This window comes from Cebidichthys violaceus, unplaced genomic scaffold, assembly GCF_023349555.1.
Source record: "Cebidichthys violaceus isolate CVI_PGR_0920_01 unplaced genomic scaffold, fCebVio1.0.p SCAF_13, whole genome shotgun sequence".
Taxonomy (NCBI): Eukaryota; Metazoa; Chordata; class Actinopteri; order Perciformes; family Stichaeidae; genus Cebidichthys; species Cebidichthys violaceus.
The window spans coordinates 14,200,392-14,214,336 of NW_027176296.1; the positions used below are offsets into that span (position 1 = coordinate 14,200,392).

The window sequence follows — 13,945 nt, forward strand, 5'->3', positions numbered from 1 at the left end:
AACACAGGAGCATTTCTTGCAGTAAAACCTAAGCATGTGAATTCCTCTTCCCCTGGGGATCAATAAAGTCTTATAGTCAATAAAATATATAATAATACATCATACTTTATTGTTTTAGTTGTATTTTGTATTGCTAATCACAATCTGTGTTTCCCTCCAAAATGTAGTGGATTAGAAATATGAAGTAGCCTAAACTACCACTGATTATATGTTTATATGATTATATATACACTAACAATCCGTGAACAAAAAGGCCCCATGATTAAAATTGCAGTAGCTAAATAACACCTAATATCACTCCCCTATTGTTTTTTAATAAACTAACTAATTTGTAGAGTTAAAAAAATCGTTTTGATATACAGCAAATAATCGGGTTTTTTTTCTCCATCAAAACATCTCATAAAACAACACACAATAATTACCCATATAAGTAGTTGTGTGGCATTTTACAATGTATTTTATATATTATATATATGTATGGGAAATCTCTTATTCTGAAGGTAAGTTTGCCACACTTCTGCTGTTTTCCAGTTGGTTTTACTGGTAACTTTACACCGGAAACCAGCTACACGAGTCACCACACCGGCGCCTACGCATGACGACGTAACCCCGCGTCAAGCTAATTAGCTAGCTGAATGACGGCTACGATTACTCGAAGGAGTGGAGCTAACGTCAACTTATCCGTTACCGGGCTAATCGACAACTGAAACACAGAGACAGCTGGTAGGAAAATGCAGTACTGTGGCCTCGTATTAGATGAACCAACATGGCATGTTTCTTATACCACAGCACCGTTGCAGTCAATAGAATGGGATCAGCTAGCTCGCTAGCCATTAGCATCGTGCCGTTGTAGTTTAACGCTATGCATCACGTCACGCCAAGCCCCTTTTAAAACTCTGGCAATACAACATGGCCTTGCTTCTTGGTAAAACTGAATGCCTTCTGGAATAAAAGTTGAGACATGTAATGAACTTTCAAGCAATCTCCAATTAGGAGTACGCTATATAACGTTACACCAATTAACGCTTAGCATACATTCTGTTCCGACTTATAGTTTCGGGTTCGCCCATTGTTATATTAAGATAAATGAGATGTCTAAGAGTCTGTTGGGCTCTTTCGCTGTCCGATAAGACTACTGTTTGCCGAGTTTACTTAAAAGATAAAGGTTTTCGCCCAGGGTAGTAGTCTCACTCCTTCACTGCATTGTCTGCTGCTGATACGCAAAGTAACGTTAAACCGACAGGGTTTTGATATGGGATTCGTATAAACTTTATTTTAAAATGTACAAACGTACACAACAGTGGACCGAACGTTAGACAGGCGTTCACAGTTTTATTTTTGCTTTTTGTTGCCTTTGATAATTGTTAATTAGTTCAAGTTCAGAATGACCTCGCAGCGGTGGTATAACACGTCCCACAGCCAGCTAGCGTTAAACGTCTACTTAGCGTTACTATCGGTTGTTGTCACCTATTTGTATCATGCTTTATATACCAGGGTGGCTAGTGTTAGCTGGGAGGTGTTAGCATTGCTAAAACAGTCATTCGAAGTTATACTTAGCCTGAGTTTCTAGAATATTCTACAAGCTAATGCTAAAGGAGGCTAGCTATAGCGAGAGCAACAACAATGTGCTCCTGTGTGTGACGCTGTGGTGGGAAGGAGGAAGTATTCGGATCCTTTACTGAAGTAAAAGCTCTACACTTTCAAATACTCCACTACTAATACAGGTCCTACATTGGAAGCATTATTTAAGCATGAATATGTATCAGCACAATGTACTTTAAGTATAAAAAGTAAAATGACTCATTGTGCAGTTAGTAAATTAGAAGGAGGGGATGAACAGTTTAAAAAGTAACTAAAGCTGTTAAAAAAATGTAGTGAAGTCGAAAGTACAAGTACCTCAAATGTACAACTTGAGTAATTGTACTGAGGTAATTACATTCTACCACTGGAAGGAGGTACATCTAATTTGACACAAAGTTTATAAATAACAGAAGTAACAATGTGTTTTTCATCTGCGGGACAATTACTGACGCGATAACTTTGCTAGCTAGCTGGTTTTCCTTCATCTTGTTGCTGTTTTGACGTTACAGGGTCTCTCTCCATTAGTGACCACAGTCTGAGCCTTCGCCGCCATGACAGACAACAAGCGACTCGCCTTCTCCATCCTCCAGTTCCTCCATGACCAGCTCCAGTCAGGGGATCTGACCTCAGGCGCCCAGGAGAGTCTGGAAGGTGAGTCCTCCGCGTGGGAGAATATTTATCTAAAAAATCAGCAGCATGTGTCATATTGTGGAATTATCATTATATTCTGTCAGAGTAAGGAATTATCATTATATTCTGTCAGAGTAAGATCTTTAATAATTGATTCAGGATTGTGGTCAACTAAAACCAATGCAAGCAGAAGAACTAAAGATAGGAAAGTCACTGAGGCTCATGAAGAATATTTTGAATGTTTATCCTAAATCCATCTTTTTTTCTGTGAGGTTTATCCACTCAAACGTTCAGAGTCCAATTCCCCGAACTCTCTTAACTGAACAAACGTGTCATTAATAGCTTGTTTCCACATGAAGAATACCACCTGTTACCAAATAGGTCTTTGTGTTGGTGACATTTTGTCATTAGAATAATTGACTGAGTGGTAGGAGTGTTGAGAGCTGTTGGAACTACAGGAACAGAGTGAGACATCTTCTCAGCTCATCATTCTCTTTACATTACATTCTCCCAAATTATACTTTCATTCATGGATCAATAGTTTAAACTGATCATCTTGATATTTTTGAATCAGGACCGTAAGTATTTTTTTGGATCAAGTTGCTTGTGGAAAAATAAGTTTGGTATCCACAGATGTAATTCCAATGTGTCAGAAACGTATTCAATCGACATTTAGGTAAATATACAAATAATGTCAGACTATATCCGCAGATAATCAATATTAAAGGACTTGGATCAGGACATCCATACCTGTGATATAAATTGTTATTCGATGAATGACTCTGACTTTTAGTTCCCTCAGTGTGTTTACAAAGTGAGTTTGTTGTCCTGCAGTTGCGGTTCAGTGTTTGGAGACGGCGTTTGAAATCTCGACCGATGACCAGAGCCTCGCCGTCCCCATGACGTTACCAGAGATCTTCGCCTCAGCCACAGACAAAGTAAACAAGCCCGTGTGACTTCGACATGTGAAATATAACGATATGTTTATCAGGATGAAATCAGGACAGCCGTAGGTCTTTTCCAAGGTGTTTTTGGGGACATTTTTGTGGACACAATGAAGTAATTTGAACCGAGGATGTCTGACTTACACTGTTTGTTTGTTTTTGTGTCTGTTTGTTTCAGCTTCCAGTCGAGTCGCAGATCAACAACAACTCCGCTCCTCCACAGCCTCCGAACTCCCTCACCGAGGATCAGAGAGACGAGGCAGAGACGCTCAAAACTGATGGTGAGACGAGGAGGAAGCTCTTCTTCACGGCCTTCCTCAGACGTCTGCCACAAAGATGATTAGTGTCTTTAGAGTGGCTGCTGTTGCTTTGGGTATTTGTTCCGGGTTTTGTTTGTCAGTAATGAGGTGATATGTTTTGATCCGCAGGTAACGACCAAATGAAAGTGGAGAACTTTGCAGCTGCTGTTGAGTTTTACTCAAAGGCCATCGCCATCAACCCTCAGAACGCCGTCTATTACTGCAACAGGTCAGTCGAATGCTTTAATTTAAGGTGTTTAAATGTTTAGACTGAACTCCTGCACCCTGTGTTCACTTGAACAGTTTTATTTTTTTTCTTCTTTTTTTTTGCTAGTTTTAGCACCTCTGGCAACAACACGTCATATTATTTAAAACCAATAAAAGTACGAACACCAGACACTGCTCATCTCTGGGACACAAGTTGATCCAGTGCGTCTCCAGTTTCTCTTTCTTTATCCTCCATCTCTCCTTTCTGCTCTTGAATGTGCAGCAGTGCTCCCAGTGCTTACCCAGCATGCCGTTTGGGAGTGTAAATGTACAATTGTTAGTTTTAGAAATTGTTTATGTCACAAATTGATGTGTGCTGTGGTGTTTTACCCTGTTCAAGAGAGTTGGTTGTTGTGTTCTAAAGTGATAGCCATGAGTGAGAAGCCCCAAAAAATAGTATTCAAGTCAGTCCTAGTTTTCAGGCAAATATTTTCACTCCAAAACCAACGGCCATTTCTACCATTGGTGAACTCTGGGTTACTGAGAGTTACCTCTGAGACATCCACTTGCAGTCATCCAACAGCATCGTCCCCCTGCAGCTCCTCTTAATGTCATCTGGAAGCTTTGTTTGTACGGTAATCCAAGGCGGCAAATATGAACTACAACTCAGGATAGTGCAACCTCAGTGTCCTCACTTGTTCTGCAAAATGTAGAGAGCAGCTGCCTCACTATGGAGAAGAATCTGTAAACACATCTGGATAAGATAAGGGAGGTTAGAGTGGAGGTGTGTGTGTGTGTGTGTGTGTGTGTGTGTGTTGAGTCAAGAGGAAGAACCGAATAATGAATGAGTGCTTCATTCTTCATTTACACTTGAATTAAGTGTTTCTACGTCTATATGACGTTTTTTTAAAATCTTTGTTTAAAACTTTTGCCAAACTGGTTCCTGTATTTCCCTCACTTCAGTTATCGCAAACTGAACTCAAAGTTGAGGCGTATTGTTTTATATATGTGTGTGTGTGTGTGTGTGTGTGTGTGTGTGTGTGTGTGTGTGTGTGTGTGTGTGTGTGTGTGTGTGTGTGTGTGTGTGTGTGTGTGTGTGTGTGTGTGTGTGTGTGTGTGTGTGTGTGCGCGCGCGCGCACAGGGCCGCAGCTTACAGTAAACTAGGGAACTATGCCGGAGCGGTGCAGGACTGTGAACAGGCCATCAGCATCGACCCAAACTACAGCAAAGCCTACGGGAGGATGGGGTAAGACCAGCAGCTCGTTCTCAGCTGCTACCTTTGGTAGAAACTCTCTTCTCCTGAAATGCAGCAGCTTTTTTCTAAGCTCACTTCCTCAGTTAGCTCTAAATCTCCTTCTGTCCTCTAGCAGCCGTAAAAGTGTACAAGATAAAAGACAATTGCTGATTCTCTGCAGTAAGCCTCGTCTACACTCACACAAGGCACATATTAAATGCACTATAGTGAAACGAAGGTCGAGGGTTTAATACCTGTAAACAGTTTGATTCGGCTGTCAAAATATTTTCAATTAAAGATTTCTATGATTCTCTTCTACAAAAATTCAGTCTTCACGCTTCACGCACCCTCGTACCGGGGACACTATGGCGAGCATACACCCGGCTTTCAAAATGAAACATGAGAACTTTGTAAGAAGACATCCCGCCGAGGCCTTTTCAGCGTAGAGCATCAGAAGTAAAGGATGAATAGATTCTTAATTTTAAAGAGTTTAGTGTCCAGATCGAAGTCCTGATTGTTCTCTGTCGTGTCGCTGTGTTTCAGTTTGGCTCTGGCCAGCCTCAACAAACACACAGAAGCAGCAACCTACTATAAGAAAGCTCTGGAGCTCGACCCCGACAACGACACGTACAAAACCAACCTGAAGATCGCTGAGGAGAAGATGGAAACGTCCAGTCCAGTAAGAACAGAGGAGAAGAAGATGGCTTTTCTAAACCAGTGATGCTGTGATGAGTCTGTCCTTATCTCTCTCTCTCTCTCTCTCTCTTTCTCTTTCTCTCTCTCGCTCTCTCTCTCTCTCTCTCTCTCTCTCTCTCTCTCTCTCTCTCTCTCTCTCTCTCTCTCTCTCTCTCTCTCTCTCTCTCTCTCTCTCTTCAGACAGCAGGGATGGGTGGAGTAGATCTGGCCGGTCTGCTCAGTAACCCCGGCTTCATGAACATGGTGAGAGCTCACACTCTGTTTCTCTTCTATTGTCACCATCATTGAAAATAATACATTCAGCAGAGATGGGAGGTGTTATAAGAGAGCACAACACGTCACATCAGTGCGTAAGATGAGATCAGAGAAACCTCTTATTGATCTGGAGACCGGAAGTTTGCTTGTTTCAGCAGCACAAAGACAGAAATACATGCCGATACTCTGCCTACTCTGGATTTGGCTACTAGTGCACTTGACAACTTACAGGACCCTAGTGATTTAAATAAGGGATATTCAGTGTTCGTACTAAGAAGTTGTTTTACCTAAATAACTCACTTGGCGGACCTGGTAGTTATAATTCCACTATTTGGAATCTACGATTTGCTTTAAAACCAAGCGTTCCTCCTGGGGTCTTGGTCTGAGCACATCCAACATTGTCTAACTCTGCGCGGACACAGATGGGCGTAAACTGTGCTGCAGACATGCGTTTTTGATACACTGCCTTCTACAGTTTGGGATCATGTCGGCCTGAATAGAAGAGATCCAAAAGTTACCATGTCACGATTCCCTGTCGGCTCACGTCCGTGCCGTCAGCATAACTGTGTCTTTAATACACCAACATAGTAGAAACATAATATGTAACTATGAAGCGAGGAAGGACTGCCTGTCCTTCGCATATATCAAGAACTGTCACTCGTGGTGGGTGTGTTGCTTGGGAACCCAAGGGAGTGCCGGATGGGATGCAATTTAAGACGCATGACACGTTCAGTATAAATAAACTAGAACAGCTCTCTGTGCAGCTGCGGCAGATAATTCAATTCAACTAGTAACAACAACAACAAACAAAAGTCTTTATAACTAAATAATAGGGTTTAAACAAACAAAACTACAAAGGCTGTTGTGTTATTTTTCTCTGAAGTAAACCAGTGTGTTTGGGTCTAAATTATGAGAAAGGCCTCATTATAATGCTGTGTGAGGTTAGAGAAGCTTGTCTACTGGAGGTCTACTGCTTCTCCGAGTGTCTTATTCTGTTAATTCTGCTACACATCCTGTTTGACCTCTGCTCTGTGAGCCACTCTGAAGTTTTATTGAATATCTAAACATCTGTCTCCCTGCAGGCGTCCTCTCTGATGACCAATCCTCAGGTTCAGCAGCTGTAAGTAGATTTTTAGGTTTTCTCGTCCAATTTCTTCCTCTCTGGTGTTTGTTGAGGGTAACTTCCTGTCTCCTCTCTCTCTCTTTCTTAGGATGTCGGGGATGATGTCAGGAGCATATGGCGGGATGCCAGGAGGAGCAGGTGGAGGAGGTGGAGGACTAGGAGGACTAGCAGGAGGACTAGGGGGACTGGGAGGAGGGCAAGGAGGAGGACTAGGCGGAGGACTAGGCGGAGGACAAGGAGGAGGACTAGGCGGAGGACTAGGAGGACTAGGCGGAGGACTAGGAGGACAAGGAGGAGGACTAGGCGGAGGAGTAGTAGGTCAAGGAGGAGGACTAGGGGGGCAAGGAGGAGGACTAGGAGGAAGTGCGGCGCCCCCTGGAGCTGCTGCTGGATCCGGAGATTTATCGGGACTGATTCAGGCGTAAGTACCTCAGCAGAGGGATCATACTGACGTTCATCTGAGTCACGCTGTCGGTTGGATAATGAATACAGTGTCGGGAGGTTGATGATGTCCTGTTTGCTGTTTGTTTTTGCAGAGGTCAGCAGTTTGCTCAGCAGATGCAGCAGCAGAACCCCGAACTCATCGAACAGCTGAGGAGTCAAATCCGCAACCGAACGCCCAGCGCCGGAAACGAGGAGCAGCCATGACACTCAGATACAGTAAACGTTCAACTTTATTTTGTTGTTGTTTTTTTACAGCAAGGCATACAACAAGTTAAACAAGCTGTACAGTAAGGGAGGGGGGGGATTTATTGTTATGAGTATATATGAGACCTGATGTTTGAAGTCATTAGAAATGGCTTCAAGTTACAGTGACGAGTTGATTTTTACGCTGTATGTCTCGCATATCTGGGTCAAGAGCCTCATATCAAGTTCTCATTTTTGTGTACATGTTTATTATTATCTAATATAAATAAATTGTATTAACCAGCATCAGACTATACTTGATCCTGTATCACTTCATCCTAGTGGTTTGGTTTCTTTGTCTGCAACATTTGTGAAAAGAGCAGATTTCCCAGCACTCTCACATCCCCCGCTGTTTGCTCTTGTTTTTTACTTTTATTTTGGCAGGTGATTAACGTGTCACTTCCTGTCTCTGTTTCAGGTTGGACATGTTTGGTTGTGGATGAGAAAAGCTGATATGGATCATTTATAACTCGAAGGACTAAAAAGACGTTTTTTTTTGTTTTTTGTCCCCCCCCCCCCCTCCATCACTGAATAATTCCTGCACGAGAGAACGAGGAGCTCCAACCGCTTCATTCAGGAGCCAAGTCACCAAAAAACGCCCACTTCCTGCAGCTCTGTGTGTTTTTTATGAAGAACATTTAGACATTTAACACTGTGGTATCAAACACAGATTCATTCTAATAAAGAAATAATGCTCTAATGGGAACATGGATATTAAAACAACAGAGTCTAATACCAGAAGCTTGAAATTTCTTCTTAAAACTACACAGTGTAACTTTGTTTTGTCCTAAAGGGGCTGTTTATTGGTGGATCTGAGTGGGTGGGTGTGTGTGAGAGTATCTGGGTTAATTTAGTGTGTGTGTGTGGCAGGTTGAGTTGTACGGAGGCTGCAGGGAGGCAGAGAGCTGTTCAAATCACAGTCTTGACAATTAAAAAGAGCATTTCAACATTTTACACTCTCCTCCTGTCTGACGTCTGATGATTCACTTTGGACCCACTGTGTTTTCCCTGATCAGCAGCCTCACAGAAAAACGCTTCCACTGACTCAGAGGTGTAAACCCACACTGACGTGTTTAAGCTTGGCTCAAAGTAAACAATGAAATAGCCCAACAGTGTCCCAAACTCCCATGCAAGTGGTCCCCAACCTGTTTTCCTTGTGACTCCTTGTATATGAGGCAGTATCTCTTTGCCTCTAAAAAGGATTCGCATAAATAAGAAGGGGATGTTTTACTCAGAGCATGTAGACATGTACGAAGTGACAAGAAGCTCTAAAATAGGTGCATGTTTGAGGTGTCACAAGCAAACATTATGGCTGTAGAGATCACCTAAATTGCTATAAAGGACAAAGAATGTGAGGTTTAAAGTGATAAAGGTCTGTTAACCCATCAGTCTTTTTTTTTGTTGTTTTCACCAGAGCAACTCCTGTCTGTGAAGAGTGAAATTAACTTGTGAATGTATATAAAGTTATTGATAATTGACATGAAAATACCATTTAATTATACTATTCATTTAAGATGCATATGCTGACACAGATCTTTCACCATGGAAGCTGTGATGATGGCAATGCTGTCATAAGTGTCAAACCTGTGTATTTTGTTAAATTATTTTAAGACAAAATGCATAAAACATTGAATGGTGGAGAAGTTGAAATACAGAAATAAAGAAGTAGAAAAGGAATAACTGATAACATTAATGTTGAAAAGCTCTAAGTTCATGTTTGACTCATGATAATATTGTTACAGGCTCCATAACATAACTAATCCATATTACAGAAAGGGATAGATCATCAAAAAAATATTTTTATTTCAGGTTTTATTGACTGTACAACTTCCTGTTTGATTCTTTTTTCAGCTAGGTGGCCAATAATACCTCCGCTTGTATTTAACGTCTACTTCTACTCCTACATTTATCAGACAGGGTTAGTTACTTCACTTAAGATTATTTTGCACACAAAACGTGAAGAGTTTATAAGATGCAACCCATCAATTTATAGAAGTACAACTAACAGTCTATTATGTAATTAGTCGATTGACATACAATCAATTATCACCTATTCTGATAGTTTAAGATTATACATACTACTTTTACTTAAAGGACATTTTCAATGCAGGGTTTTTACTTTCTAAAGAGTGGTATTAGTACTAGTATTACTTAAGTAAAGGATCTGAATACACCACTATGTAAAATCTGTTCCTGAAGTGCGCCATTCATATTTCCAACACTCAGCGCTCAGAGGACGCGTGACGTCAATGCGGAAGTACTTCCATACACCTGCTGGAGAGGAGACGGTCGGAGAGGTAAACACGGTGACGTTGACTCATATTTTGGAGTTTAAAATGTGTATGTCAAGATGGAGTCGCTGCTTCGATAAAAAAAACCACACAGACGAAAGCAGTGTATTTCTTTTATAACCGTAGTTTTCAGGTGGTAGCTAGCATATTTAGCTTCCTGGTGGGCTAACGATAGCTAGCTTAATGTTGACAACTCCGTCAAACTAGCAGCTGTTAGCCGGAACACGAGCGGAAAGGCTCGAGTTTGTCTCCAACGAAAACAAGTCAAATGTATCAGAATAACTGAAGTCAAATATACATTTTAAGTTATTGTATCATATAACAGTGTAGCTATAACTATAAGAGACGTGTAAAAATGATATCGTTATGAGTTATGATGTGCGGTAACGTTTTACTTTGAAGTTTCTCACCGGAAGCCGAGCTGATGTCAGGTTGCTCTAACGTTACGTCGTTTGTCACCTGCAGCCAGTAGATACACGGTCAAAAACAGTCAAACAACCGGTTCGTGAGTTTATTTCGGCAGGGATGAAATGTTACGTTATTATACAATGTACTGTGTTTAAGTAGGGGGATGAGTTTCATGAGCGTGTAGCTAACGTTACCGGTGTGCAGTGGTGGAAGTAAAGTTAACGCTACTCTGATCCTCATTACTTCACACAACACAGTGAAAATACACCACTGCAAGGTGACAGTTCTGAATTTAAAATGTTACTTAAGCTAAAGTATGTAAGTATAAACAGGAAATTGTATTTAAAGCATATGTAAGTAGATACAATATCCCATTTGAATTTTATATTATATCATAAGATTATTATTTGTTATGCATTAACACTGATGTGGAAGTACCTCACATTTGACATTAAGTACTGTATTTGAGTAAATGTACTTAGTTACATTCCACCACTGCACTTGAAGCTAAATACTTGCAGGACTTTATTACTAATTACATTCTGTACTAATTCATTTTGACAATGTTGTTGAGGTGGGCGAGCAACAACAATGCATGAAGTACAAGTACCTCAAGTTGTGCTTCAGTACAGCACAATACAGGATTAAACATATCGCATTGCTGTAAACCACTACACAATAGATTTCTCTGTTGATGGAAATGTGTGTTGCCTAAAGCCAAAACTTGGCTGACTGGTTTATTCTGCACTTCCTTGTTCACTAACGTCTCACACTCAGCTCACGATGTCTCTGTCTGTCCCAGTAGAACCAGCAGGGATGTCCCAGCAGCACTAGTGGAGTGGAGGTGTTTGTGATGAGGCTGTAGTGTTTGAACTGAAGGATGGAGATCCTGGTGGCCAAGCTGCTTGGCCTGCTGGGATTGTTCGGCCTCATGCTGACGGGTGTACTGGTCCCGGTGCGCCTCCTGCTAGCCGACTACGACAAGGCGCACAGATACAGGAGATCTCTGTCTCTGTGTAACTCGTTCGGAGGAGGCGTGTTCCTGGCAACCTGCTTCAATGCTCTGCTGCCAGCCGTCAGAGACAAGGTAACACACAAACACACACATTTAAGTGTTATTATGCCACAGCATCAGCGGTCTCCCTGACTTCAGACTGTATCGGTGGCCGATCAATCGAAGCACACAATACTTAATCATGTATTTGTACTGCTAGCCTTGACTTTTTGAATTTGAGTGTGATATTGATAAAAAGTGAAGACAGGAGATAGTTTTTCCAGAAAGCAACAAAACTACACAACAAATTCAATAAGTGATAAGAAATCAGAAAGAGATTCAACAGAATTTCGATTTGAAACTTCAATCAGAACCAATAAAATGCCGTCTGATCGATTAGCTGGATGAGTTTTGATCAGAGTTGATCTTCAGTGTGTGTTGACCCTCTTCAGGTGGCCGACGTCTTCCAGCAGCTGAAGATCAGCAGCGACTATCCTCTGGCAGAGACGATGATGATGCTTGGCTTCTTCCTCACCGTGTTCGTGGAGCAGACCATTCTCACTTTCAGGAAGGAGAAACCATCTTTCATCGACCTGGAGACGTTTAACGCCGGCGGCTCTGAGGCTGGAAGCGACTCGGAGTACGAGACGCCCTTCATCGCCTCTGCGCGGGGCTCGCCGAGAGACGGCGGCGGCGGTCACCGTTCCCACGGACACAACCACGGACACTTCAGCCCCGCGGAGCTGGCGGGGGCGGGGCCTCTGCGGCTGGCCAGCCTGGTCCTGGCTCTGTCGGCTCACTCGGTGTTCGAGGGCCTGGCGCTCGGCCTGCAGGAGGACGGAGCCAAGTTGGGGAGCCTCTTCCTGGGCGTGGCCGTTCACGAGACGTTGGCCGCCGTGGCGCTCGGGGTGAGCATGGCCAAGGCGTCGCTCGGCATGAAGGACGCCGCCAAGCTGGGTGTCACGGTCAGCCTAATGATCCCGCTGGGGATAGTGGTGGGGATGGGCATCGAGTCAACTCAGACGCTGGCGGGCAGCGTGGTGTCCGTGGTGCTGCAGGGACTCGCCGCCGGCACCTTCCTGTTCGTCACCTTCTTTGAGATTCTGTCCCGAGAGCTGGACGACAAACGGGACCGCCTGTTAAAAGTGCTCTTCCTCATCCTCGGCTACACCGTGCTCGCCGCACTCGTCTTCATCAAGTGGTGACACGCAGGAAGTGCTTTGACACACACAGCAATACCAAAGGAAAACTCATAACTCCATAGAGGCAGAAGAGTCCAGCTGTGAGAGACAGAAACATCTGGACCAGCTGGATGAACACAAACCATTTATTCTCCTCAGCTGTGTCTGTGATGGAAACAGATTAAACAGGAATAAAAGAAATGAAACTGAAAGAGTAACGTTACCCCCCCCCCCCCCCCCCCCCCCCCCCTTCCAGAGAAATCTTAACCTTTCATCTTGCAGCAGTGATGTACAGCTGTACTCCAGGACGCTGTGACATCACTGTTGGGTGTGGTTACAAAAATAGACATGAGACTTTACACCAGAGAGGGCAGCAAAACATCTTGCCACATCTCATTGTGTGTACCTCTGAGACCAAAAGAAGCATTTCTAATATTTCCTCGATAACTTTTTATTCATTTGATTAACCATTACAAGTGAACTGTTGTTGGTAACAAATAATCATCAAATAATATATTTTATTTAGAAGAAATTAATCTCTTCAGGCTTTTTTTGCACTTTTTTTTTTTACCAGTGTCCCCTCATATCAATGAAACTTGTGCAGTGTACAACATTCTATCACAAGTCAAAGTCCTGCATTAAAATTTTGCCCATTTAAAAGTTCAAAAGTATTAGCATTGAACTTTAAAGTGTATTTCATATATTATCGGGTTATAATTATCGATGCATTAATATATTCAACACTTTAATGTTGCGGCCGGTAAATGTGGACCTAATTTTAACAACTTTATATACTGCTATAATAAATAAATCTATAGTAATATGTCATCATTTATTAGTTGATTGTATATTGTATTTTTAATCTGAATCTGTAAACTGTTAGAATGTAGTGGACTAAAAAGTACTAAATTTCCCTCTTAGATGTAGTGGAGAATAAAGTGGCAGGAAATATAAATACTCAATTAAAGTATAAGTAGTTTAGGTACAGTACTTGTGTACTTAGTTACTTCCCACTACTGCGAAATTCAAAGTCAAAGAAGTTTAAATGCTTTCATTCTGGTGTTTCGTTACTTAGTTTTTTAATGAATCTCGGTTTCTATATGAAGTCGTCACAGTGCAGCCTTTCAAAGATACTCAACATATATCCATGTACGTGTAATCTTTATTTTTATGACTTTTTCATCGTTGAATGTGTTCCTATTGTGATCTTGAACAGTTTTGTATTTATGATGGTCTGTGACATCTCATTGTTGTCTCATGTTCCTCATGTGTTCGTTGAAATTAAAGGGATTACTATCACACTTGTTGTTGAAGAGAAGAGCTTGATTGTGCATGTGACGCAAACAGCAGCAGACGCAGAACAACACGATGTCCTGATCAATGTAATATTTGTATAATGTTTAATATTCACTCT

The 13,945-nt window shown here is 42.0% G+C and overlaps 2 protein-coding genes across 4 annotated transcripts; both read left to right on the forward strand.

The window, feature by feature from the left end:
- Positions 1-574: 574 nt before the first annotated feature.
- LOC137870492 (small glutamine-rich tetratricopeptide repeat-containing protein alpha-like) lies at positions 575-8,618 on the forward strand. The gene is made up of 12 exons (XM_068707834.1): positions 575-723; positions 2,091-2,232; positions 3,046-3,149; positions 3,334-3,436; positions 3,584-3,683; positions 4,804-4,908; positions 5,440-5,575; positions 5,773-5,835; positions 6,930-6,967; positions 7,059-7,391; positions 7,507-7,630; positions 8,076-8,618. Exons 2-11 carry the CDS (start codon positions 2,133-2,135, stop codon positions 7,616-7,618), a joined length of 1,194 nt encoding a protein of 397 aa, XP_068563935.1. The 5' UTR covers positions 575-723; positions 2,091-2,132; the 3' UTR covers positions 7,619-7,630; positions 8,076-8,618.
- A 1,295-nt stretch (positions 8,619-9,913) lies between these two features.
- Positions 9,914-13,832, forward strand: slc39a1 (solute carrier family 39 member 1). Of its 3 annotated transcripts, none has more exons than XM_068707835.1 (3): positions 9,914-9,954; positions 11,162-11,443; positions 11,803-13,832. In XM_068707835.1, exons 2-3 carry the CDS (start codon positions 11,237-11,239, stop codon positions 12,553-12,555), a joined length of 960 nt encoding a protein of 319 aa, XP_068563936.1. In that variant the 5' UTR covers positions 9,914-9,954; positions 11,162-11,236; the 3' UTR covers positions 12,556-13,832. The 3 variants fall into 3 exon arrangements, with proteins under 3 accessions (XP_068563936.1, XP_068563938.1, XP_068563939.1); XM_068707837.1 differs by having other exon boundaries at positions 9,918-9,954; positions 11,159-11,443; XM_068707838.1 differs by lacking the exon at positions 9,914-9,954 and adding an exon at positions 10,365-10,449.
- The last annotated feature ends 113 nt before the right edge of the window (positions 13,833-13,945 follow it).

Bases quoted from the DNA above. Each gene is read 5' to 3' on its own strand.
- LOC137870492 (XM_068707834.1), top strand. From the start codon at position 2,133: ATGACAGACAACAAGCGACTCGCCTTCTCCATCCTCCAGTTCCTCCAT. The intron at 2,233-3,045 runs GTGAGTCCTCCG...GTTGTCCTGCAG, and splicing joins CGCCCAGGAGAGTCTGGAAG to TTGCGGTTCAGTGTTTGGAG. The intron at 5,576-5,772 runs GTAAGAACAGAG...CTCTCTCTTCAG, and splicing joins AGATGGAAACGTCCAGTCCA to ACAGCAGGGATGGGTGGAGT.
- slc39a1 (XM_068707835.1), top strand. From the start codon at position 11,237: ATGGAGATCCTGGTGGCCAAGCTGCTTGGCCTGCTGGGATTGTTCGGC. The intron at 11,444-11,802 runs GTAACACACAAA...GACCCTCTTCAG, and splicing joins TGCCAGCCGTCAGAGACAAG to GTGGCCGACGTCTTCCAGCA.